Genomic DNA, 23,484 nt, shown 5'->3' on the forward strand with positions numbered 1-23,484 from the left:
GGAGGAGGAATAATGATCTGGGGCTGTTTTTCATGGTTCGGGCTAGGCCCCTTAGTTCCAGTGAAGGGAAATCTTAATACTACAGCATACAATGACATTCTAGACGATTCTGTGCTTCAAACTTTGTGGCAACAGTTTGGGAAAAGCCTTTTCCTGTTTCAGCATGACAATGCCTCCGTGCACAAAGCGAGGTCCATACAGAAATGGTTTGTTGAGATCGGTGTGGAAGAACTTCACTGGCCTGCACAGAGAGGCCTGACCTCAACCCCAACGAACACCTTTGGAATGAATTGGAACGTCGACTGCGAGCCAGGACGAATCGCCCAACTTCTCTAATGCTCTTGCGGCTGAATGGAAGCAAGTCCCCACAGCCATGTTCCAGCATACTAAAACAGAATAATTCGATATATCGTCCAGCCCAAATTGTGGGCCTGTTAAAATGCATCAATCGTGACGGATTTGACGAATATCCACTTTGTTAGATCAGATTTGTTGAATGTCCACCAATCTGGCATCCACCTATCCCCCGTGGTCTGCGTTCCATTGACCTCTTTATCGCATCTATAACAACTCATTTCAGTTTTCCCCTCCCCACTCAAACCACTCCCAGACAGTCCTAGCAAAACTCTTGCTTGAGAATTGCCCTTTACTAAGAAGTTATTTTTGACCATTTTAAATGAAAAGTCACAGTAAGGTAGTTAATTGGTATGTAGAAATGATTTGATATTGAGATAAAAACGGCTACATTGGACCTTTTTTAAATGACTGAAGGAACTTGGTTTGTCAAACAGCTGGTATGTGCATATTTTAGAGATATGTTGACCAACATTTTCAGAAAGTTCAGTACGTATGTTTTTGTTCTGCTACAATGCAAGTCTATATTATGAAAGCCTTACAAACTACAGCTGTAGGATAGCTTAAATATATAACTGTGGACATCAAGTTAAGAACTTATAGTGTGCCTTTTGTCATAATTTAGCCAAATTCATCTAATGCGTTATCAAGGATTGAAAAACTGTGCTATGATTCTGCTTGAAAACTTTGAGTGAAATGTTTATTTAGCAAGGTTTTTATTTTAACTGCATTTTCTAATTTGTTATTCTATTTTAGTAGGATAATTTTAAATGTGTGTATGTACAGTACCAGTCAAAAGTTTGGACACCTACTCATTCAAGGGTTTTTCTTTATTTTTACTATTTTCTACATTGTATAATAATAGTGAAGACATCAAAACTATGAAATAACACATTTCTACTGTTATTTTACTGCTGCTCTTTAACTATTTGTTATTTAAAAAAAATATATAATTTACTTAACACTTATTTTTCTTAACTGCATTGTTGGTTAAGGGATTGTAAGTAAGCATTTCACTGTAAGGACTATCATTTGTTGTATTCGGTGCATGTGACAAATACAATTTGATTTTGATTTGAATCATGTAGTAACCAAAAAAGTGTTAAACAAATATTTTTTTGATTTTAGATTCTTCAAAGTAGCCACCCTTTGCCTTCATGACAGCTTTGCACACTCTTGGCATTCTCTCAACCAGCTTCACCTGCAATGCTTTTCCAACAGTCTTGAAGGAGTTCCCACATATGCTGAGCACATGTTGGCTGCTTTTCCTTCACTCTGCGGTCCAATTCATCCCAAACCATCTCAGTTGGGTTGAGGCTGGGTGGTTGTGGCCAGGTCATCTGTTGCAGCACTCCATCACTCTCCTTGGTTAAATAGCCCTTACACAGCCTGGAGGTGTGTTGGGTCATTGTCCTGTTGAAAAACAAATGATAGTCCCACTAAGCGCAAACCAGATGGGATGGCGTATCGCTGCAGAATACTGTGGTAGCCATGCTGGTTAGGTGTGCCTTGAATTCTAAATAAATCACTGACAGTGTCACCAGCAAAGCACCACCACGCCTCCTCTTCAATGGATGATTTCTGCATGTGTGGTTCCCACCATGGAGGAGGAGGTGTGGGGGTGCATTGCTGGTGACACTGTTGTTGATTTATTTAGAATTGAAGGCACACTTAACCAGCATGGCTTCCTTAGCAATACGCCATCCCATCTGGTTTGCACTTAGTGGGACTATCATTTGTTTTCAATCAGACACCTCCAGGGTGTGTAAGGGCTATTTGACCAAGAAGGAGAGTGATGGAGTGCTGCATCAGATGACCTGGCCTCCACAATCACTCAACCCAAATTAGATAGTTTGGGATGAGTTGGACTGCAGAGTGAAGGAAAAGCAGCCAACAAGTGCTCTGCATATGTAGGAACTTCTTCAAGACTGTTGGAAAAGCATTCCAGGTGAAGCTGGTAGAGAGAATGCCAAGCATGTGCAAAACTGTCAAGGCAAAGGGTGGGTACTTTGAAGAATCTAAAATATATTTTGATTTGTTTAACACATTTTTTGGTTACTACATAACACAAGTGGAACTATTTCATAGTTTTCACTATTGTTCTTCACTATTATTTGACAATGTAGAAAATAGTAAAAATAAAGAAACCCTTGAATGAGTAGGTGTCCAAACTTTTGACGTGTGTGTGTGTGTGTGTGTGTGTGTGTGTGTGTGTGTGTGTGTGTGTGTGTGTGTGTGTGTGTGTGAACTGAGCAAAAAAAGAAATGTCCTTTTTTCAGGACCCTGTCTTTCAAAGATAATTCGTAAAATCCAAATAACTTCACAGAGCTTCATTGTACAGGGTTTAAAGACAGTTTCCCATGCTTTTTCAATGACCCATAAACAATTAATGGACATGCACCTGTGGAACGGTCGTTAAGACACTAACAGCTTACAGACGGTAGGCAATTAAGGTCACAGTTATGAAAACTTAGGACACTAAAGAGGCCTTTCTACTGACTCTGAAAAACACCAAAAGAAAGATGCCCAGGGTCCCTGCTCATCTGTGTGAATGTGCCTTAGGCATGCTGCAAGGAGGCATGAGGACTGCAGATGTGGCCAGGGCAATAAATTGCCATGTCCGTACTGTGAGACGCCTAAGACAGTGCTACAGGGAGACAAGACGGACAGCTGATCGTCCTCGCAGTGGCAGACCACGTGTAACAACACACCTGCACAGGATCGGTACATCTGAACATCACACCTGCAGGACAGGTACAGGATGGCAACAACTGCCCGAGTTACACCAGGAACGCATAATCCCTCCATCAGTGCTCGGACTGTCCGCAATAGGCTGAGAGAGGCTGGACTGAGGGCTTGTAGGCCTGTTGTAAGGCAGGTCCTCACCAGACATCAAGAACGTCGCCTATGGGCACAAACCCACCGTCGCTGGACCAGACAGGACTGGCAAAAAGTGCTCTTCACTGATGAGTCGCGGTTTTGTCTCACCAGGGGTGATGGTCGGATTCGCGTTTATCGTCGAAGGAACTAGCGAGGCCTGTACTCTGGAGCAGGATCGATTTGGAGGTGGAGGGTCCGTCATGGTCTGTGGCGGTGTCACAGCATCATCGGACTGAGCTTGTTGTCATTGCAGGCAATCTCAACTCTGCGTTACAGGGAAGACATCCTCCTCCCTCATGTGGTACCCTTCCTGCAGGCTCATCCTGGCATGACCCTCCAGCATGACAGTGCCACCAGCCATACTGCTCATTCTGTGTGTGATTTCCTGCTGTGTTCTGCCATGGCCAGCGAAGAGCCCGGATCTCAATCCCATTGAGCACGTCTGGGACCTGTTGGATCAGAGGGTGAGGGCTAGGGCCATTCCCTCCAGAAATGTCCGGGGACTTGCAGGTGCCTTGGTGGAAGAGTGGGGTAATATCTCACAGCAAGAGCTGGCAAATCTGGTTCAGTCCATGAGGATGAGATGCACTGCAGTACTTAATGCAGCTGGTGGCGACACCAGATACTGACTTACTTTTGATTTTGACCCCCCCCCCCCCGCCCCCCCTTGTTCAGGGACACATTCCATTTCTGTTAGTCACATGTCTGTGGAACTTGTTCAGTTTATGTCTCAGTTGTTGAATCTTATGTTCATACAAATATTTACACATGTTAAGTTTGCTGAAAATAAACGCAGTTGACAGTGAGAGGACGTTTCTTTTCTTGCTCAGTGTGTGTGTGTAAATATATGGTCATTGAAAGTCTAGAATTTTTTAGGATGTATTAAGCTATGAAATATTTAGAATTGTAATGCATAAAGCTTGTGGGAATATACCCACAAGTCATAATTAATGCAGATTTTATTTGAAATGATTATGCACTCATTAGTGCTTATGTATGTAAGCAGGAAACCCTTTGCCCTAATATCCTAAGGCCAAACCACATTTAATTGTTTTAAAAGCAGACCTTAAATGTCCTTTCAAATACGCTTTTAGTTGTAATATGTTGAGTGACTGTTTGGATTGAAAACAAATTGTTTACCTTTCTCTCAATGCAAGGCCTCAGTTTATCTTATTGAATATGTCTAATTTGGAGGTTAGCCATATCTTAAATCCTGATCATGTTAAAAATATTTCAAATTATTGTGTATATATTTCAATAAACCATCATGATGTGGTGTGGTTATTATCGAATGAATAGGTAACCATTTGATTATTCGTTTCTTTATGAGTTAGGCCTAAGAAATATCAAGGTATTGTATTGTGGTCTTACCAAATATATGCATGATCACAGGGGGGCGCCACCTGCTCCGTTTCAGCGGTCGGTTCTGTGTTTGCCTCATTGGCAGGGGCCTATGACTTTATACCTACGTTGATAGGCTACATTCACTGATGGATTATTAAAAGCAATTTATACAATGGGTGGTTTGGAATTCCCATTGTTCGACTATATCTGCCCATGATATACTAGACAGCATACACATGGCCAGTACGTTCATAAAAAGTGCAATTGTGTGTGGTTACCTAGCAACGCACTACTACAACTTTTACAGATCCACTGTCTGTCTCATCTGCACAGTCATGCAATTCATAAACTTGACCTCCACTGTAAAAAGTATGTAGACGTTATCTCCGATATTTGCAACATTGTAGCAAGCAATATTAAAATTCGTTCTCCACTGTGTCCCATAATAATGAACGAGTCGGGACGAGACAGTCGAAACCATGAAAACAGGTCAAACGAAACGCAGCTAGTTTGCGGACTTTCCAGCTTCAGTCTGAATTAATTGTGTTAGCTGTATAGTTGGATAACTAGCAAGGGAGAAGAGCCTCCATAGCAACCTGCAAAGTTCTGGAACTATCAGACAGTGGTTAGGTAGTTTTGCTTTACATGACAGTCAATACGAATAGAACTAACGATCAGAACGCCTAAAATTGCACTTGACAGCCAGTTTTTTAGCATCACGTTTTGTTGAAAAATTGATGGTTTTGGAAATAATCTTGCGTTTTAATGCTGGTGACCCTTTGTATAAAAGCAATAATACACTCGAGTGCATGTGTTATGACATTTGTGTCATGGCTGTGGTGGTTAGCCAGTCTGCTTTGCCTCATGGCTATGCCACATCACAGCCATGATAAAAAAAATTGTGAAGCACATGACCTCATGTATTATTGTTTACAGTTTTTTACAATCGCTTACACACTAAAAGTGGAACTTGAGGCATACTCAGTGAAACCATTAACTCATGTACCCAATCTTCAGACCAAGTCTGCAAAACTGCAAGCACATTATTAGCTTTACAGTCAGTTTGCAATTGTAAAACACACTTTTTGCAAAACACTAAACACAGTTGTCTACATTAGACACATCATTCAAAACGAACAGGTCTTTTGTTTTGTTTGGAAAACACTGCCATCCAAAATGCCACAATCTTTTACCGATTGGCTACTCCGTGAAAACACTTAGAGCTAATTTCTTCACTTAGAAATCAGAGCTTGAGCACTATAAATAGGCTTCAGGTTGGCTTTCTTGGTTTGGACAACAACGGAGGCCAATTTTGGAGCGAGAGAGAGAGGAGTGAGCGTAAGAGGGGGACGAGGACAAGGAGGAGACATGCCAGGGCTGGATACGCCACTCCTCCATACGCTACTTCCCCCGCTGTTTAGACCGAGAGAACACCGCTTGTGATGTTGATGAGGTGCTGTAGCCAGGCCCAAATACGAGACAGGATGCACCCTAAGGCTTGTTACTATAAAGTAAAAAACTATATTTGTTTTTATATTCTACTGTATTTGTTTTGTCTGTTACTGTTCATCCCAAAATCTGGATGTAAATACAATGTTTTTCTTTCTCAATACATTCCCCCCCTTGTATTTCTGTTTTATAGTGTAAATATATACTGAATAGTCATTCATACTGTATATATTTGTGCATGTACGTGTGAGTGCTATGACAAACTGCTGTGGACTCCACTGAACATGCAAAATACAAGATAGTAGTGTTTTACATGTGTCACATCCGTGTGTAGTTGGCATGTATAAGAGCTCATCATTTCATGGTTTGTGTGTAGAGTTTTGTTTCAGGAACACAATTTTGAGAGAAGAGTTAAAATAGTTTTGAATTACGTGTTTGGTTTTGCAAGAGATGTGTGATGTTTTGCATGTGTGTGTTTTGGGGTTTTGTGGGTAGTCTAGTGAAAAGGAGCCATAGTTTCAGAAATAATGTGTAAGCAATTGTCAGAAACTGTAATGCTATGCGTCTTGTATTAGACCACAATAGTAATTACTACTTATGTAGGCCTAGGTAATGACAGCCCAGCCTTCGACCACGTTTGTTCCCAACTAATCTGATAACTTTATAATTTAAACAGCTGTAGCCCATTTTAAACCGTTACTGTTTTCATTTTTAGAAACGCAGGCCTTATTGTTTAGATTTAGGAGATAGGCATGTGAGACTTTTAAATCTAGGCTATATAGGCAATGTATTTTTTTCAGGCATGTGAGACTTTTGCACACTGCACAATTTGCTAATTTCTTGACCCATTGGTTTTTGAAAACGTGCACAAAGTTCCTATCGCCAAACAAAAGAAAACACAACCATCCAATTGTGTCGTGTGCATCACAGTAGGGACCGCCTTCTGTGTACTCGCAGCCTTCCCAATGTGAAGTTGTACAATGTGTATGCTGCCTGGACAGAAGCATCAGTGTGTTGGCTGCGATAGAGGAGCGGGAGGGATATTGATATTGTGGACATTTTATTGTTTCTTTGCTTTTTTGTTGTTGTTGATCACAGCGCACATAATATGAAGAATATGACACTTCGAAGGCATAAAAAAGTAAACTCCTGTGATCCAGCTAGTGGACTTTCGAGCCAGGACGATATTTACTTTCCGTCCTCAAAGTCAGACAGTTGTACAACTATGGATTTACCAACTAATTCCTCGGAGGTGTATAATTACAAGACTTTGGCTTACTCTGGTGGAACGTTGCCAAGGAACCTCAGAAAGGTATGTATCCTGTGTTACAGTGATGGTAACTTTGTTACATTGTAACTTGCACTTGCTCCTTTAATTTTCGGAACTAGGAAACTCGGATATTTCCGACTTGCTAATGCGTTGAACGTGGCACGTGATTAACTACAACTAGTTAAAAATGTCCTAGTTCCGATTTGCACAGGAACGTGGCAGAAGTAGTCGACTAGAGATATCAATGAAAGCAGAAGCGTCATGCCTATAGGTGGCACGTGCCCACTTTGGTTTGTCCTGTTTAAAAATATATGTTTTGTTTCTCTGTAATGCTACTAGCCTGGCACCTAGACATTTTTATGAAGTTGACTTCAGCTAGCCCAGAAAGCCTCCCAACCTCAACTAGGTACACTCTTAGGGAGAAAATGGTGCTATTTAGAACCTGAATATGTTATTGTCCTCATAGGACAACCCCTTTTTGGTTCCATGTAGAACCCTTTTCACAGAAGGTTCTAAATGGAACCCAAACGGGTTCTCTTATGGGGACAGCCGAATAACCCTTATGGAACCCATTTTTGTAAGAGTGAACTAAGAAGCCATGTCAGGCTATCAATCCAGTCAGAGTAGCTAGCTTGTCTTAACTGGCATGCCTGCTGGTAAGGCTGGCAGACTTTAGAAAAGCAAGCAATTACTAAATGTACTGAATAAGACACATTCCTTTCAATCTTTTACCCAGGTTTTAGCAGAGAAGCATATTTAGTTTCTTTAAAAAAAAGATCCACCAGTCAGTAAAGCAGATACTGTTTTACATAGAATTAAGTAAGCATTATGATTATGGCTCTAGATAGCAGGAAAAATATGTTTCATGTGTTTAAAAAATGTGTTAAATTCACCCCAGCCATCCTGCATGATGCCCTGAATGAAAGCACATGGCAGTGTCACTTTTAGCAACAGAGCCCAGCTTGGATACGCTCAATATTTGAAGTCTGATGTAAAGTTTGTTCATTTCTCATGGCTTCTCACAAGCACATATATTGCACACATAAAATGATGTCTGGTGTTAATTATGAGTCTGACGGCATTCATTTTGTTATAAACAGCAGTGTGAATATTTGTCTGAGCCTTTTATTGTCTGAGTCCAATATGGGTGGCCTGTTGCTGTTTTACACACCGAGCATTGTTTCCTGTTTCACTATAAGCTTTGTATAAGTTGGCACACTCACTCAAGCAAGAACATAAATGGTGTTCACTTGTCACGTACTAACGCTTTCCACTTTCCTGACCACTCACACACGATGGTTCATGAGTGCCACACTCCCTCTTGATTCAGTGCAATCCAACCATTTCATAATATCTTTGCCTTTTTGAAGCACAACAGATTATGCCTTGTGATGAAATTAGCTTTGCATCAAATGAGTATTTCTAAGCATGCAGATGGAATGCACTGAGGTGGAACATGGCCTTACAGGGAACAGTGGTGGCTTTACCAGTGAATTAACATGGCCCAGCATCATAATCTGGGAATTTACTGGGATGTAGACTGGCAAAAAATGATTTTTTGGGGGAAAGCTGAAGCAGTTTTGTTTGACACAACAGCATTGGCTGTCCTAGTTCTATAGATGTACTGTATTAGGAGGCCAGCCAGAGTTATACACAGGCCTCCTTCCTACGTCTCTCACCATCATCTGGAGCCTGGGGCCACAACAGGGGAATGTGCATGGCACCCAGCTCCTGCTCTGCACCTACCACCCACAGGAGTCTCTCTCTCTCTCTCGGTATTTGGGAATAAATGAAGTCATTGAGAGAGGCCCGGGACAATTCTGTGAGTGTTGGAAAATAAAGGAAGCAAAAAAAATGTATACCCAAAGAGGCAGAGACAAAAAATGCCCTTTCATTGGATCAACACTTAGGATCATTGAGGTAGAACAGAGGTGAATTGCTTGTAGTGTAGGCTAAATACAGTACGTTATGTAGTATAAGAGAGACTTGTAGTTTACACTAAGTAAAGTGGAGGTTGGGTCCCAATTTGGCTTGGCTTTTCCCTCAATGCAGTGATTGGGGCAAGAGGACCAAAGACTCCAGTCCACACACACATCTGGTTTGTCTACAGTCTGAGTATAACCTGTACAAATAGGGAGATATTTTAGATCGTTATTGAAAAAAAAAAAATGCACACACAGTTTGGTGTATCAGCAGTCTGGGCATCACAAGACAGTAGACAGCGTAGAGCTAAATATAGGCTCAACCGGGAGCAGACAGAACCAGAAATGCGTGTCTATCTGTAATTGTTTCTTACCCGTGTTTTGGCTCAGTAGCTTAAACACACACACTGTACACACACGACATGCCTCAGGAGGACCTGATGGACAAGAAGGTTGAGATGTGCACTGAACCTGGCCTACATACGTAGTTGGGAAATCCCTTTGTGTGGTTTCTGTTCTAACCCCAAAAAAACAGTTTTTGGTTGTTATAGTTAATGTCTATGTTTTCAATTCACAGAGTGGTGGGCTGCAGAAGTGGAAGCCTCTCACACAAACACCAGAGCCACAGAGGTAAGCCCAGCAGTCATCTCACTCCTTACACATATGTGTCCTGAAACTGATGGATCTGTCACTTTTTCACTCTTACTGTGAAAGAAGCATGTCATACACAGACTGTCAGAACAGACCCAATCACCCTTACTAAACCCTTTCATTCATTACAGACCCAAATGATGTGTTAACTAAATTACAGTAGGCTGCTTTCAGAGTAATTTCAGTATTTCAGAGGCCTCTGGGTTTGATTCTTGTGAAATTTGAATGTAGTGAGTTACAGAAAGGCAGCAGTACAGTAACCTTTTGTATTTGTGGTTATTACTATTTGACATTCTAATGTAATATGCATTTTTATCTAATCTATGGATGCTGTTATGATGTTAAGTGGACATTGCAGTACACACTGCCCCGTTAGACCTTTGGACATTTTTACTTTTGGTATGACGCAAAGAGGCCTTTGGAAACAAAAGAGTGCTTGTCATGTTTTGGCAAAAGCAATATCTTGTCATGCAATTTAGATAAGAACATGCAAGAGTTTTATTTGTCATTTTACTGTAGCTGTACTGTAGTTATTTTCTTAGTAGTGTACTTTGTGGATGATTTATAATGCAATTTTTAATTGTTAATTCTGTAAGATATCACATTTTCTTTGTCACATGCGTCGAATACAACCGGTGTAAACGTTACAGTGAAATGTTTACTTACGAGGCCTTTTTTATCATCACTTCCTAAAAGAAACAACCTTTTCACTATTTCATTCGGGGGTTTTTTGCTTCAAACTTTTTGCCATTTTAGAGTTCTGTTTAACCATGAGTGTATTACACAGCTAGCTATCATGATGTTCATCATCCATGTATTTTGTGAAGAATTCCACGTGAAACGAACAGGAGAGCATGGTTGATAAAGTCAATCAAAAATCTCAGTTTTTAATACAAGTTGCAACAGGGAAACACCTCCAACACATAAGCAGAGCGCATGTCTCCCAAGCCTTCTCTGAACAGGCCCTTGTATCCTAACTACATATGTTCTGTAAACGCATAACACAAGGTAGTGAATCAGACGGCCTCCCAGAATATAATAATAACCAGTGTCCTTGGAACTGGCGCCTTTTAGACTGGCGCGAACACTATCAGCAGTCCATAACATTCAAGTCTAGTGACCATCAACCTTGCACAAATAAAATCATGTGTATTACAGAAAGGAAAACTATAATACATTGTGTTAATCCCTGAACTGATAATTAACTTTATTCATCTTAAATGTCCCATTACAGCAGATAAGATATTATCTGGACAGAATATCTATGTAGAGATCGTTGGAAAGCGCTCCATTGCACTCTGGCTATTTCATTATAAAGCATTTTCAGTGAGGATGAGGAACCCATGTGTTTTATGCACCAGGTGGTGATGTCACTCACCAGTCACAATTGGGTTATGGCTCAATACTATATATCAAGCAGTCATATCCCAAAAATATTCAATACTGGATATCAAGTAATCAATCCCCATATATTCAATACTGTATATCAACTAATCATATCCACGTTTTTTCATTTTAGGAAAGTTGTTGTCCTGGTGAAGGAGGAGGAGGAGGCCTTTGGCTTTGAGATCCAGGTAAGCTGATAATAGACGTGGGAGGTGGAATGGTGGGGGTTATTCGTTGATTTCTGAGTGTCCATCTCCCTCACGTTCACATTAACTCAGATGAGATTGATTCCTCCAACCATGTGGATGATTTCCCAATAAATCCCATAAGATTTAGATTGGAGTGTGTATGTGTTGAACGGTCATCAGCATATCGATCAGATACTTTTGGTCATGTAGGGTATGTGAATGCCTGCTCATCAAACATCTCATTCCAAAGTCATGGGCATTAATATGGAGTTGGTCACCCCTTTGCTGCTATAACAGCCTCCACTCTTCTTGGAAGGCTTTCCACTAGATGTTGGTACATTGCAGCTACTCTTCCTGAGGTCCACACAGAACATGAAACATGACATAATACAGAACATTAATCGACAACAGCTCAAGGACAGAACTACATAAATCATGTTTTTTTTTTAAACAGAAGGCACACGTAGCCTACATATCATTACATACACACAAACTATGTAGGTCAAACAAGGGAGAGGTGTTGCTTTATCTGTTTTTTGAAACAGAGTTCCATGCAATAATGGCTCTGTATAATACTGTACACTTTCTTGAATTTGTTCTGGATTTGGGGACGGTGAAAAGACGTCTGGTGGGGTGTGTGTGTCAGACCTGTGTGTAAGTTGACTATGCAAACAATTTGGGATTTTCAACACTGTTTCTTATAAAAATAAGTGATGCAGTGTCTCTTCTCAACTCTTAACCAAGAGAGACTGGCATGCATAGTATTTATATCAGCCCTCTGACTATAATGAAGAGCAAGACGTGCCGCTCTGTTCTGTGCCAGCTGCAGTTTAACTAGGTCTTTCCATGCAGCTCTCAACCACACGACTGGACAGTAATCAAGATGAGACAAAACTAGATCCTGCAGGACTTGCTTTTTGGGGTGCGGTGTCAAAAAAGCAGAGCATCTCTTTATTACAGACAGACCTCTCCCCATCTTACCAACCATTGAATCTAAATTATATGTTTTGACCATGGAAGTTTATAATCTAAGGTAACGCCAAGTAATTTAGTCTTCTCAACTTGTTCAACAGCCATACCATTACTAGATTCAGCTGATGTCTAGAACTTAGGGAATGATTTGTACCAAATAGAATGCTCTTAGTTTTATATATGTTTAGGACCAGTTTATTGCTGGCCACCCATTCCAAAACAGACTGCAACTCTAAGGGTTTCAGTGACTTCATTAGCTGTGGTTGCTGACGCGTATATGGTTGAATCATCAGCATACATGGACACACATGCTTTGTTTAATGCCAGTGTCAGGTCATCGGTAAAAATAGAAAAGAGTAGATGGCCTAGAGAGCTACCCTGCGGTACACCACACTTTACATGTTTGACATTAGAGAAGCTTCCATTAAAGAAAACCCTTTGAGTTCTATTAGATAGATAGCTCTGAATTTACAATATGGCAAGGTTGAAAAGCCATAAAACGTACATTTTATGGTTATGGTCAAAATAATATCAAAGGCTGCACTGAAATCTAAAATGCAAATCAATTTATAACATTTTTGACATGCGTTTTTCAGGATTTTTTTGTTGTTATTCTGTTTCTCACTGTTCAAATAAACCTACCATTAAAATTATAGACTGATCATTTCTTTGTCAGTGGGCAAACGTACAAAATCAGCAGGGGATTAAATACTTTTTTCCCCCACTGTAGGTCTGCTGTTAGAACCAGTAAAGGCTGCTTTACCAATCCAGGCCTGAGGACAGACTTTCCTCTAGGCTCAGATTAAAAATATGACAGATAGGTGTGTGTGTGTATACATACATACATACATACATACATACATACATACATACATACATACATACATACATACATACATACATACATACATACATACATACATACATACATACATACACAGCAACCCCTCCCCCATGATAATTTCTGTCTCTTCTATAGATGGCACCTGGGCCTGTCGCCTGGGTTTTCCAGTCCTGTGGTCGCGCTCCACATCAATCTTCCTGTGGTCCATCTCCAATTTCTCAGAGATCATTTCCTTCACTTTGTCCTCAGACTCCACCCAGGTCTCGTGTGGAGATTCTGCAATTCCTTTACAACCGTGTTATTCCGCCTTGATTGTCCCTCAAGATAATCAGATTTATCCGTCATTGTTATCATGGATTCACACACAGAACTAATGTCCTCTCTCAATGACTTACAGATTGCTGTCATTTTTCCATTCTCCTGTTTCAACTCATCGAGCTGACACTGGGAGAACTGCAAGCTGTTCATGTCCTGAACCTCTCTGGTCAGGTCATCCATTCTTTTATTAGTTGAATCAATCAGTTTTTGGACAAAACACTTGAAGCCATTTTCTTGTTGTTGTAACAACTGCTTGTAGAACTCTATTTGTTTGTTTCAAAGATCCTTCACCTGTGATAGACACCACTGTCCTCAACGGTATTCCCGCTGGCTTTGGTCTTTGTCATGGTAGCTAACAACGTAGGTTACGCTGTTACTCCTCGCAGTTCCAGACGGCGGGTCACAGGGAAGATTTAAAACCAGGGATCTAGACAGCCACAAACCCGCGACAATCTGCAGTCCCAGCCACAATGGCTAACCGTGTCGAGGGATGCGTTCAAGCCCTCAAGAAACCCTGTTAGCTTGATAGGCAGCTAGCTAGCAGCTAGGCTAGCTGCTACTCCAAATAGCTCCTCAGACAGAGAGTAGCAGGCCCAGCAACTGATGCCAAGTGCATCCAAACTAAAAAGTTAACTAGCTACTAAGAAACTTTCCAATACACTTTCAAAACAACAAACTTTTCCACAACAACCAACCGAGCTCTCCCTCGTTCAACAGGAAGTGCTTCCACTCAGCCACAAGGGCATTAGAGAGGTCGGGCACTGATGTTGGCCGATTAGGCCTGGCTCGCAGTCGGTGTTCCAATTCATCCCAAAGGTGTTGGGTGGGGGTTGAGATCAGGGCTTTGTGCAGGCCAGTCAAGTTCTTCCTCACCGATCTCGACAAACCCTTTCTGTATAGACCTCGATTTGTGCACGGGGGCATTGTCATGCTGAAACAGGAAAGGGCCTTCCCCAAACTGTTGCCACAAAGTCGGAAGCACAAAATCCTCTAGAATGTCATTGTATAGTGTAGTGTTAAGATTTCCCTTCACTGGAACTAAGGGGCCTGGCCCAAACCATGAAAAACAGCCCCAGACCATTATTCCTTCTCCACCAAACTTTACAGTTGGCACTATACATTCGGGCAGGTATCGTTCTCCTGGCATCTGCTAAACCCAGATTTGTCAGTTGGACTGCCAGATGGTGAAGCGTGATTCATCATGTCAGAGAACGCGTTTCCACTGCTCCAGAGTCAAATGGCGGCGAGCTTTACACCACTCTGGCCGATGCTTGGCATTGCGCATGGTGATCTTAGGCTTGTGTGCGGCTGCTCGGCCATGGAAACCCATTTCATGTGCTGCTGTTGCTTCCAGAGGCAGTTTGCAACTTGCTAGTGAGTGTTACAGCCGAAGGTAGACGATTTTTACCCGCTTCAGCCTCGGCGGTCCCATTCTATGCGCTTGTGTGGCCTACCACTCCGTGACTGAGCCGTTGTTGCTTCTAGACATTTTCACTTCACAATAGCATCGCTTATAGTTGACCAGAGCAGAAATTTGACGAACTGACTTGTTGGAAAGGTTGCATCTTATGACAGTGCCATTTTGAACGACACTGAGCTCTTCAGTACAGGCCATTCTACTGCCAATGTTTGTCTATGGAGATTGCATGGCGGTGTGCTTGATTTTATACACCTGTCAGCAATGGGTGTGGCTGAAGTAGCCAAAATCAATTAATTTCAAGGGGTGTCCACATACTTTAATGTATATTTTGGGTATCCCTGAACCTCATTCTTTCTCAATATAAGGCTGTGATGTATCCCATCCCATGACTGGAGACAAGGAGGCGGTTTTCTAGTTGTTTTCTCGCGGGTCAATTTTCAAAGCGGCATGGTTTTGTAAAATCTTCTCTCACACTCCTGCGTGTCGTGTCAGACCTACTATATTTCAATCCCTCGAGCACTGTAAACACTCGACTTCTGCACACAAGCCCCCATTATATTTCAGAGCGCCCTCCTTTCTGTCCCTGCAGCGATTCCTTACAGTGCACCACTTGTTGTCAGCCTCACCTCTATAGAGAAGATGCCGGCCAATTTAAGGGCCGTGAAAGTCCGGCTAATTTAAGGGCCGTGAAAATCATTACCAAAGTACTGCTCTAGGTTCATAACACTGCCTTGTTTTGCTTATAATTATTCCAGATAGATGGTTAAATTTAGGGTTCGGATGGAGGTCCCTCCTTTCCTGCCAAGCCCTGTTCTTTAGGAAGTGAGGTCAAAGCCCAGAGATGGTAGAGATGGATGCCATTAGGATCCTGTGCTTTTTCCATCATGTCGCTGGACTTCACCAGTTCTAAGAGTGCTAAGAGGATAATGTCAGTATCAACTATGTACTGTAAATGCATAGTTGGATTGGGATTTGCATGTTCTGTTTCTATGGAAGGCCTCTGGGTCTGGGAAGGAAGGAAGCCTGCGTTGAGAGATATGGAGAAGTCAACTGTACAGACATGTCAAAACAAGGGAGAAAGCTCACAGATTATTTCACGTAGATGAGCATCACACTTGAGTTTGTCTAGTTTTCCTTTGTTTGTACAGTGCCTTCGGGAAGAATTCAGACCCCTTGACCTTTTCCACATTTTGTTACGTTACAGCTTTATTCTATAAATGGATAAAGTAACCCCCCCCATCAATCTACGCTCAATACCCCATGATGACAAAGCAAAAACTGTTTTTTAGAAATGTTTGCAAAAAAAACCCGGATATAACATTTACATAAGTATTCAGAACCTTTACTCAGTACTTTGTTGAAGCACATTTTGCAGTGATTAGAGCTTTGAGTCTTCTTGGGTATGATGCTACAAGCTTAGCACACCTGTATTTGGGGAGTTTCTCCCATTCTTCTTTGCAGATCCTCTCAAGCTGTGTCAGGTTGGATGGGGAGCGTTGCTGGACAGCTATTTTCAGGTCTCTCCAGAGATGTTCAAGTCCGGGCTCTGGCTGGGACACTCAAGGACATTCAGAGACTTGTTGCAAAGCTACTCCTTAGTTGTCTTGGCTGTGTGCTTAGGGTAGTTGTCCTGTTGGAAGGTGAACCTTCGCCCCAGTCTGAGGTCCTGAGCACTCTGGAGCATGTTTTCATCAAGGATCTCTCTCTACTTTGCTCAATTCATCTCCCAGTCCCTGCTGCTGAAAAACATCTACACAGCTTGATGCTGCCACCACCATGCTTCTACGTAGGGATGGTGCCAGGTTTCCTCCAGATGTGACACATGGCATTCAGGCCAGAGTTAACTCTTGATTTCATCAGACCAGAGAATCTTGTTTCTCATGGTCAGAGTCCTTTAGGTGCCTTTTGGCAAACTCCAAGCAGACTGTCATGTGCCTTTTACTGATGTGCGGCTTTCGTCTGGCCACTCTAGCATAAAGGCCTGTTGGTGAAGTGCTGCAGAGATGGTTGTCCTTCTGGAAGGTTCTCCCATCTCCACAGAAGAACTCTAGAGCTCTGTCAGAGTTACCATCGGGTTCTTGGTCACCTCCCTGCTCCAAGGCCCTTGTCACCCGATTGCTCAGTTTGGCCGGGCGGCTAGCTCTAGAAAGAGTCCAAACTTCTTCCATTTAAGAATGATGGAGGCCACTGTGTTCTTGGGGACCTTCAATGCTGCAGAACAGTTTTGGTACCCTTCCCCAGATCTGTGCCTCGACACAATCATGTCTCTGAGCTCTACGGACAATTCCTTCGACCTCATGGCTTGGTTTTTGCTCTGACATGCACTCTCAACTGTGGGACCTTGTATAGACAGGTGTGTGCCTTTCCAAATAATGTTCAATCAATTCAATTTACCACAGGTGAACTCTAATCAAGTTGTAGAAACATCTCAAGGATGATCAATGGAAACAGAATGCACCTGAGCTCAATTTCGAGTCTCAAAGCAAAGGGTCTGAATACTTGTGTAAATAAGATTTCTGTTTTTTTTATCTAAAAACCTGTTTTCGCTTTGTCATTATGGGGTATTGTGTGTAGATTTGATGAGAATGCTTTTAATGAATCCATTTTAGAATAAGGCTGTAACGTAACAAAATGTGGGAAAAGTCAAGGGGTCTGAATACTTTCTGAATGCACTGTAGATAGCTGGTTTTACACCTGCGTAGGTCGCATTTGACATTATTTACTGACTATGGAATTGCCCATTATTTTGTCTGTCACTTAATGTCTCAACAGACAAGCATGTCAAGGGAAAGCCTGAGGTCAAACATCACCTCAGGATAACGCTGTTGGACGGCAGTTGAACTATGCGATTATTTTGGCAAGACAACTTAGGGGAAGTCTGGCTGTGGTTGTTTTGTCACATTTGCCTTCGAGATAGAAACTGTGGTGTGAATCAAGGAAGGAAGATCGTCAACAAGATGTGTGGAAAATGTTTGCGTGTCAATTACACTGTTGGTTTACCTTTATTTTTCTGCAGTACGATGACACAGAATAAAATGTTTTTTAATGTCACTGGTAAATCATAAGATAATATGTCTGATTGTTCTAACCAAATGTGTTGGTAAAGGTCCTGGCTCATGAAGAGACTGCTTTTAATATCCTTTTTATGACAGATGTTGATAGAGAGCTGTATTAGTTTCGACTAACCACGCAAGGGAAATTTAAGCTTATTTTTTTGCATATAAATTGATATGTCTGTCTTCTGCCTATCGGTTTCGAAGTTGTCTGTCTTGCAGTTTCGTCAGCCAATGTTATCTAATCTGTTGCGTAGCGCAGGGTTTGTCTGACGGTCCTCACCAGAGTCAGGCCTTCAGATGCAGACTACAATCTCAGGAGCACATAGTTTAATATCACAAATATTCAACAATACTGTTGGAGACGTGCTTGGCTTCCCTGTACCATGAACTGTCTTCAAGGTTTCAAATTCCTTTCTATCTGTTACACAGCAAAGCCTAGATTTTTAGGTATAGACCTTTTTGGCATTTGTGAAGGGAAATGACCAATGATTTTGAACATGACGAAAGAACATATCCCTGCATCTAATTGTTCCTAAGAATACATTTATTTGAATGAAAAGCTGTCAACCAAAAATTCAAATTCTAACTCATTATTCCACCTTCTTTCAGACATATGGGCTGCACCACCAGGACCAGAACTCTGTGGAGATGTGCACATTTGTGTGCAAGGTTCATGACGACAGCCCCGCTCAACAAGCCGGACTCAAAGTCGGTAAGTGAAACTGAAAAACCCTGTTCAATAGGGATTTTTTTATTTTATTTTTACAGTATTTAACAGCATTCGACACATACAGTACATGACCTGCCTTTACTGAATATAGACCTCAGGCGAAGAAGGGAGGACAGGTGTTTTTGATAGGAACCCGCCCCTTTCTTGTTTGCCAGCCAGGAGGCTAGTAGTCCCTAAGTAAACGCAAGCACAAATGCATTAGGGAAGTACAAATATTAGTGTGCCTGCTCATTTTCCAGTCAACAAACACTAAAGGGAGAGATTCATTTAACAAACACCATATGAGTCAACTCCCTCGTCTCCGTTGCCACCTCTGTCAAGCACATACAATACCTCTGTCAAGCACATACAATAACTCGGCCATGTCTATTTTAATAATTTAAATTTTTTTTTTGTGTGTATTTCAAAAATAGCATTCTTGAATAGACATACTCTATTTTTTCGTGTCTGAATCATCATACCATCCATTTTGATTAGAAACAATAGGGGAAGTGAACGAAGAAATTGTATATTCTCACATTTAATTTCTCTAAACCTTATACCACAGTACACGTGTCTGTTAATCTCAGAGAATGTGCTAGAGGCAGGGCTACATCCTGCCCTTCACACTACACATCACATCAGACATGCAAGTGTCAGTTTCACTTCCTACATTCCCTACATGCCTTGTTTATTGTTCCCTCCTAGTGTTTTTCTCTAAACTGAACCATTAGGACTTTATCAGTTGTGGCTGCTTTGTGTGACGTGCTGTTGTCTGTGTCCGATAATGTTTGTACCATGTTTTGTGCTGGTACCATGTTGTGTTGCTACCATGCTGTGTTGTCATGTGTTGCTGCCTTGCTATGTTGTTGTCTTAGGTCTCTTTATGTAGTGTTGTCTCTTTTGTTGTGATGGGTGTTTTTGTCCTATATTTATATTGTATTTATGTTTAATTTTGAATCCCCGTCCCCACATGAGGCCTTTTGGTAGGCCGTCATTGTAAATAAGAATTTGTTTTTAACTGACTTGCCTGGATAAATAAAGATTTACATTTAAAAAATGATCTCACTGGGGAGAAAAGGTGTGGTTCATCAGAGGGGAAAAGGCTTTGTGTTTCAGCCTGCAGCTCCAACCAGGTCGAGTCAGAACCATCTGAAATCAATAAAAGAAATCATTGAATACACTTTCCATAGTTTGACAATAACAGATGGAGTAACACAAATTCTTGATCAATATTTTTCAGGCTGTCTTATCAGGAAAAGTGGGTAACCAAGTCGCCTGCCATGACCACACAGCCAGGGTTTAGACTAGAGCGCCTGTATCACACATGGGCTGCAGGAGCACCAGCCAACCAAGTGCTTCTTATTGCTCTACAAACCACAGACGCTAGTGGGATCAAACTAGTCTCCGTAGAACCACAGCCGTGATAAAGCCACACTGGAATTAACTGGGTCCGTTGCCATTTTGTTAACATGCATCTTGTTTTGTCCACAGGGGACACCATCAGTAGCGTGAACGAGACCACTGTGGACGGATTTCAACACAAGGAGATTGTTCAGCTAATCAGGGCCTCTGGGAACTCCATTAAGTAAGCAGATCAGATCTCAATGGTAAAGGGAACTGGCGAGGGGATTGGGGACTGGTTGTAGATGGTTGCAGAACTTAAATGCTCCACTTTGTATAGGCCCTAGTCAAATCGGTTCGACGCTTTCTAATGTCGTTTTCGTACGGATACATCTTGAGTCTTCCTTCTTGCGCAATGTTGCAGTCCAAAGTACAAAATCACACAGAATCGATAATGTGGTCTAGCTGTTGAATGGGTATACTCATTCATGGCTGACTCTCTAAATCTAGTCTAGTTGCTCCTGAAATGATATTCTGGAGAAAGATAATATCTTTCAAGTGATTACCATACAATGAATGTGACATGGACGTACTCTAAACCGTTCTGTTCATGTTTGCACACCAAAGTTGCCTAGAATCAAGCCATATACTGTTTTTAATATGCAGAATGAACTTACTCTGTGTTACATTGGAACCGCACTCTCACTCTCTCTGTCTGCTTGTAAAAGATAAAAGGCCTATTAGAATCGAGACCCATTTTTATAAACTCCAAAGGCAACTGATTAAGCAGTGGAGTTAACCACATGAGAGGCCCAGCTCATGCCTCTTGTCTAACTATAGACCTCATCAAATTATTCTCGCCTCTAGTGAATACATCGGCCTGCTGAACCATTAACAGAGAGCTTGTATCAGCCCAGTAAAAACAACAAACCCCCCTCAGATGTGCACCTGTTGCTACAGTCGAGTGGGTGTCTTGAAACGTGATACCATCCTGAAGCTTTCCCGCCTACTTGTAAACTGTTGAGCCGAGACTCTAGCAGGTTAGGGTCTCCTCTATAAGGGCCTTTACATGGATACTTCTGAAGTTCCTCTCTATTCTTAATTGGGCCCAGAGTGTGCTATGAATCCTTACTCTTCTTTTGCGTGGCTCTCTGGCCTTCCTGTGTCTGAATTAACATTACTCTGTCTTTTACTATAGGCTGGAAACGGTGTACAGCGACTCCATTCGAAAAGCAGAACTGGAGGCAAGGCTTCAGTATCTAAAGGTGAATCTCTCTCCCCCTCTTCCCCTATGTAGCAAACCTCTGGTTCTGCTTGCTTCTACAGTTCAACAGAAATTGAGTATCCAGTGTGGTGTGTGTGACAATAGGAGTTGACTATAGAGCACAAACAGATCTGGGACCAGGCTAGTGTGTGACTGGGATCAGTCTAACAGTGTAGTGAAAAGCCTATAGCCAGCAGACAGAAAAAGCAGCTCTCTCACCATGCAGCATGTTAGATTTAAACCAATCCCTTTCCCACCTGTTTTTCCCTCTGCTCCCACCTGTTTCATGACTAGCGGCTGCAACGCCCTTCAGCATGCTTACAGAAGGCTGTGAGAGCACAGTGAATGAAAGTAGACACGTACTTTTACATGCTTATGTTACACTTGGCTGGTAAAAATGACCTTTTTTAGTGTCTGAAGACAAGTGGCTTTTCTCAAGATGACGGCTGCTGTCCCCAAGCTCATCCATCAGGCTCACCGTTGGAAATCACACAATGTCACCTTTTTGACTGCTTTCTAATAACGCTGTATTTTCTTTTATCAGCAAACCCTACATGAGAAATGGGATGAATACAGATCTTTGATGATGCAAGAGCAGAGGCTGGTTCATGGTAATTTGTTTATGTTTATATTTGATCTCAGGTAAATTAATTTAAAGTCAATTCAAGATGTGTAATGTTCTTTCCCTGTGTCCTCCAGGCATAGTGATGAGTGATGCTGCTATCTATGAGTCCCTGGAGTCTGCGGGGGTATACGGTAGTCTGGGCGCACCGAGCCCGGCCGCCCTGCGTGCCCTCCGCTGCACCGGCAGCACCAGCAGCAGCGCCAGTCACCTGAGTGTCACCACAGAGGAGGACCCACTCTACCAGACCTGTCTGTACCAGGGGCAGGGCGACCGCCTCAACGACGCAAACGGTGACCTCACCAGAACCTCCAGCAGCACAGAGAAAGACAAACGGGAACAGGAGAAGCCACCCCAGGGTAAGCAGAGAATGATCCGTCCCACTAGCGAGCTCTTCACCTCGGCCAAGGCTTACCTGACCCGCAGCGCCAGCACACGCAGCTACCTGAGGGGCTCCAACAACAACTCTTCGCCAGGGGAGAAAGCGCAATCGGGAGGGTTTAGCTCGCTACAGAGGAAACCCAAACAGAAGAGCTTCCGCCAACGCCTCAAGTTCATCCCTGGACTGAACAGAGCCATGGAGGAGGAGGAGAGCAAGCTCTGAGGACTAAACACCCAAAGAACTGGAGACTCTTTCTGACCCAAAGACTTAACATTGCCTCTGACTCTCTAAAACTAACAACCAACAACCAAAGATTTCAAATAGTGCCAAATCTATCCAGTCATACATTTGTACTTGTTAATGATACATTTGGTCCAGTAGAACCAATGGTTCTTTGAGTTTTGAAGCACACTCAATTTTCAGGAGAGGATTTGACATCTGTACCTTGGTTACTGGTTTTATATTTCATAAGTTATTTATTTATTTTTGACTTGTAAGACCTATGTACAGAATGATTTTTTTTTTTTTTCTCATCATGACAGTTGAAAACAAATGCCTCATTACATGAGACTTTTTTTTATAAGAGACACATTTGTTTACTGCCTTTTTGTACCAGATTGATCCTGTGTTCTTTGCCAAAAATATCTAAAAATAAATGTGGCATTTTGATTAGCTTTGCTTGTTTTTTTGTTCTTTTTTCAATCTAGTATGTATGAAGACTTTGTTTCCTGGAGTACATTGACTGTCTATTCCACAGCTGATCTAAGAGGTTGTAGCTGACCCAGCACATTAACATAATACACCATTTATAAGCAAAAACACCAGATGTTTCACTCTAGACAGTGAAGCAGTCACACAATAATAGTGAAAAGATACTTGTAATATCTATCCCCTTCATGTGCTTTCATAACCTTTTTCCCCTTTAAAATATGTTATGGCCTCAAGGGTGGGGATGAGGGTTTTGGTGGTTGAACATTCTTCCGATTTTCAAGCTGTGATTGTCGGAGAGGCATAATCCAGAAAGGAGACCGTTTGTATTTGGTCTGACAGTCATTTCGTTGTCGGGAGAACGCTGCGGAATGTGCTGAGAAAAGAATGGCCTGACATTC

General features: G+C 42.0%; 1 protein-coding gene across 1 annotated transcript; it reads left to right on the plus strand.

Annotated features, from left to right (window-relative positions):
• The first annotated feature begins 6,737 nt into the window (after positions 1-6,737).
• On the plus strand, positions 6,738-23,049 carry tamalin (trafficking regulator and scaffold protein tamalin). The gene is made up of 8 exons (XM_029722850.1): positions 6,738-7,339; positions 9,797-9,849; positions 11,390-11,444; positions 18,664-18,766; positions 20,258-20,351; positions 21,306-21,372; positions 21,916-21,982; positions 22,071-23,049. The coding sequence occupies exons 1-8, from the start codon at positions 7,136-7,138 to the stop codon at positions 22,595-22,597; spliced, it is 1,170 nt and encodes a 389-aa protein (XP_029578710.1). The 5' UTR covers positions 6,738-7,135; the 3' UTR covers positions 22,598-23,049.
• Positions 23,050-23,484: the final 435 nt, after the last annotated feature.

This window comes from Salmo trutta, chromosome 30 (genome assembly GCF_901001165.1).
Source record: "Salmo trutta chromosome 30, fSalTru1.1, whole genome shotgun sequence".
NCBI lineage: Eukaryota > Metazoa > Chordata > Actinopteri > Salmoniformes > Salmonidae > Salmo > Salmo trutta.